At 37.2% G+C, this 4057-nt stretch overlaps 1 protein-coding gene across 1 annotated transcript; it reads right to left on the bottom strand.

Moving 5' to 3' along the window:
* Positions 1-247: 247 nt before the first annotated feature.
* LOC143440649 (vomeronasal type-1 receptor 4-like) lies at positions 248-1141 on the bottom strand. The gene has a single exon (XM_076927436.1). The coding sequence runs from the start codon at positions 1139-1141 to the stop codon at positions 248-250; it is 894 nt and encodes a 297-aa protein (XP_076783551.1).
* Positions 1142-4057: the final 2916 nt, after the last annotated feature.

Raw genomic sequence — 4057 nt, 5'->3', positions numbered from 1 at the left:
GAAAGATGAGAAGTTTGAGGCAGGTGCTCTGTATCATAGGTTGGACTGTAACTCACTCTTTACTCAGAGCTACCATTGGTTACATAGCAATTATACTGCCTCAGCTTGCCTAGTGCTGGAATTATAGCAGTGAGTCACCATACCTGGTCCAAAAATACATGTTCAACCTATATTTATTGAGTAGAGTTTATTTTCCAATGATGTTACTAATCTGTCTTCTGTGTTTGGCATTTAAAATGGCAGGCTTTCAATAGCTGAAAATAAAAGAACAAGGATAATTAGGATCCCTCAAGATCAACAGTAAAGGAGAAATAGCGGGGAAGCTTGAAATTAAAACTTCACCTACATGCCTCAGCCACAGACAAGAGTCTGCAAAAAATGTGTGAAGGATAAAGCAAATACAATGTAGAAGATAAAAGCTTACAAATGTGACCACAAGCATCACAATACTATGGGCTGCTCTGATCTCAGCATAGCCTTTGTGTTCTTGATGGGGAGTAAGAATGTGCTTTAGTCTCTGGTGGTGTCTGTACAGGACATGTACCATGAAGACACTGGTCGAGACCGTGACACTGATAAATATGGCATCATGGAAAAACTGTAAAAAGACAATGCCTACACTGAAACCAGAGGTAGAACAGACCCACTTACTTTTAATGTCAGTTTCATTATGTGTGTTCTGTGGACCACTGACTTTCATTGGAATGTAGACATTATATAAGACAGAAAACAGCCAACAACTGCAGCAGTAATAGCTTATGACCTTGGGACTTCTTCTGAGCATCAGCTTACCAAAATTACCAGGAACAAGAGTAACAAACTGATAGCAGCACAGGACACAGGTGAAGCACAAATTTGTGCTTCTCGCCATCAGGAGAAGGGAATATCCAAGTTTACATGTGAGGTCATTCAGAGAATTCCTTTCCACCGCATTATTTGGAAACACATTTTGAAACATTTTGAGGAGAATCAAAATGTTGGCCACAGCCATGTGAGTGAAAATCACTTGTGTGGGCCTCAGCTGACATCCAGCCAAAAGTGGAGAGAAATTATGGACAAACAGAAGAATATTAGCTACAGTCCCTATCCCAACCTGACAAAACAAAAGGATCTGAAGAGCCACTTCTTCAGTGGTTTTCATGGCTTCATCCTGAAAAGATATTAAAATACTTCAGTGCCAACTGAAGGAATGACCAGAACTTGGAAATCTGTTATATTGTCCACATTTATCAGTTGATCTGGGCTGATTTCTTTTAGTCAAAAGGGAGAAATTATTGTATTCCATTGGAGATTCTTTGCTTGAGAATACTTTGTGAACATTAACTAAGAATATAATTTTGTGCTTTTGAATTCCTCTTATTACTGGAAGAAAGCTATATAGATGTCATAACTATTTCTCTAGTGGCCCAACAACATAATGCCATTTTAACACAATACAGGCTTTGAAGGTGAATTTGTGAAAAGTAAACAATAAGAGTCCACTGTTCATTAGAGTGTAATCATTCTTTATACTACACTATCATTAGGTATGAAAATAATACTTATCTGCTACCAAGAATGTTGGTTAAATGAATTAAGTAGCAGACAAACAAAGAATCAGATTTTCAGAACACTATATTCTATTCACCAAAATGAGAGAATATAAAATATTTCACAGAGTCACTAGTGTTCTTATCAGGTATATGAGCCTCAACTTATGTATAAAGTCTGTATATGGGAAAAATGACTAGGAACTAAGTAATGTTATTTATTCATAATTTTATGCATCTTAACTCTATTACTAGAAAGTAAGTTGCTAGAGATATATCTGAATCATAGTCAAACTCTCTTGGCCACTGTGGAAAACATTAAAACCACCAGAGTTCAACACATGTACAGACAGATCATTTTGAAACTCAGATTTAAAAGCTCATATTTTATTTGCCACTTACTTTGTTTTTTTTTTCCATAGGAACAATCAGATCCATATATAAAAATCTACAACTCCACATATAGCTATCACATGGAATGCTACTTTCGGCTGAGTACTAAGACATGAAACACATTTTGGATACAAACAAAGGATTGGCCTATTTAATTAAACTGTTCATTTCCCAAAGAAACAATGATTAATGTTGGCTTTAGATGACAATGAACAATGTAGAATAGAAAAGAGAATTTTAAATGGAAGCCTATGGTGGGAATAATCCCACTTGCTCAGCCACAGCAACGGTGAGAATGGTCAAGTGATGAGGACCAGCTTCTGATCTCAGTCATGTAGAAGCATAACTAGATGAGACTCCCATTAAATAGCCTCTCTACACATTGCTTTATCTGATAAAAATAATGCAAGGAAATGCTTACCTGTTGCTTATTCTCCTCTCAGTGCTATGAAAGTTAATGTTGGTGAATCCAGGTTTGCAGGCATTATAAAAATGATAGTACAGGTAAAGGTAACATCCCACAGAGAGTCTGCTACTTTATCACCTGTGGCGTCACTGATGCTCTCTGCATGGGGACTTTGGGATACCTCAGATGAAAGGAAAAACATTTATCCCCAAAGCAAGTTGCCACTTTCACCTTCTTATGGTTAATGATGTTATCTGACAGTTAGCTGGACACTAATGAGTAGCTGAGCAGAATTTAGGAAAGTTTTCCAAGTTTCCTTTGGGAGAAAATTTGGAAGTTCTGAACTATGTTACAATCAGAAACCAAAGAATGTACTCCAGAGTGAATCAATGGAATTGTTTGTTGCATTTTTATTGGATATTTTATTTACATTTCAGATGCCATCTCCTTTCCCCATTCCCCCAGCCCCTGGAAAACCCCTATCCCATTGCCCCTTTCCCTTTTTGCATTTATACACTTTTTTAAAAATGTTAATCAAAGGCTTTATAAGTTTGGTAATGCTCAATCAGAAGTGTCTTTTTCTAGATATACCAACTATCTTTGACTGGTGGAGACACGTAAATATGTGCTTCCCTGTCTCCCTCCTCTTTCTCTCTCTCATCACCTAGCTTCTCCTCTCCTTCTTTTCCTCCTCTCTTACTCCTCCTCTTCCTCTCCTTACTCCTCCCTCCTTAGCTTCTCCTACATATCACCCTTCCTGTTAAAATAAAACTTTTCTCCTAAAATACAATTAGTGCATAACTATACCAATTTGGGTCAGTAAGGTACAAGATAAACCTAATACACAGTCCATCATTTTGTTGACTAAACAGAACCTCTGTCATCCCTCCTAATGAAAAGACTTAGTTCTGAACCTGGCCTTTTTTCTTGGTTTTAGAATGAATGTCAGCTGAAAACCATCCTCTCAAATCTTGTTTTTCAAAGTAAATAGCTGTGATTGGCAATGAGACTATAAGTCTTCAACTCCATCAGAAATCCAGAATGACTGAGTTAACTGAAATTATGGGAAGCACAAAGCATAGCTTCTAAAACTTAGCCAAATTACAAAGACCGCTGAACACCTGGACACTCCCTATACTACAAAATGTTGGAGCATCTGATCTTCAGCCTTCTGACCCAGGATCATCTGACAGATGAAGCGATACAGAATTATTAAGGGCTGATTACTCTGTCTTGGCAGATATAATCAGTCAAGTATTCCAAAAGTGTGTCTTTTTCTAAACAGTGATTTGTCTGTAAATAAAAAGAGGCAATTCTTGCCTAGTGGCTGTCTCACCACAACTGAAGTAACTCCAAAGATGCTCAATTTCTTCTTAGAATCCATGACAGGAAGCTGTCAGGAGCAGACAGGTCTCTAATCAAAATGGACATTAATACAGAAATGTTTGTGACGTCAATTCTGTGGACTTCTGATGTTTTGAAAACCAACTATCCATGTAAGGTAACCTGGACTGTTGTCTGTTCACTCCTCTCAGCTATTTCTAAAGAAAATATAGAAAACACCCTAACAATAAACTCCAAGCCATGAATTTGCTATAGGCCCTTAACTCACAGGCTAATCATCTCAAATAAGTTAAAAAAGTTAAAGAAGGACTGGGTCTAAGCCTTGTATTCCTAAATGTGTTATACAGGCACAATGCCTATGATAGTAACAATATTAATTTCACTT

The sequence above is a fragment of the Arvicanthis niloticus genome, chromosome 30, assembly GCF_011762505.2.
Source record: "Arvicanthis niloticus isolate mArvNil1 chromosome 30, mArvNil1.pat.X, whole genome shotgun sequence".
NCBI classification, from domain to species: Eukaryota; Metazoa; Chordata; class Mammalia; order Rodentia; family Muridae; genus Arvicanthis; species Arvicanthis niloticus.
The sequence above is the reverse complement of the archived record's forward strand: the minus strand, read 5'-3'. Positions and strand labels throughout refer to the sequence as shown.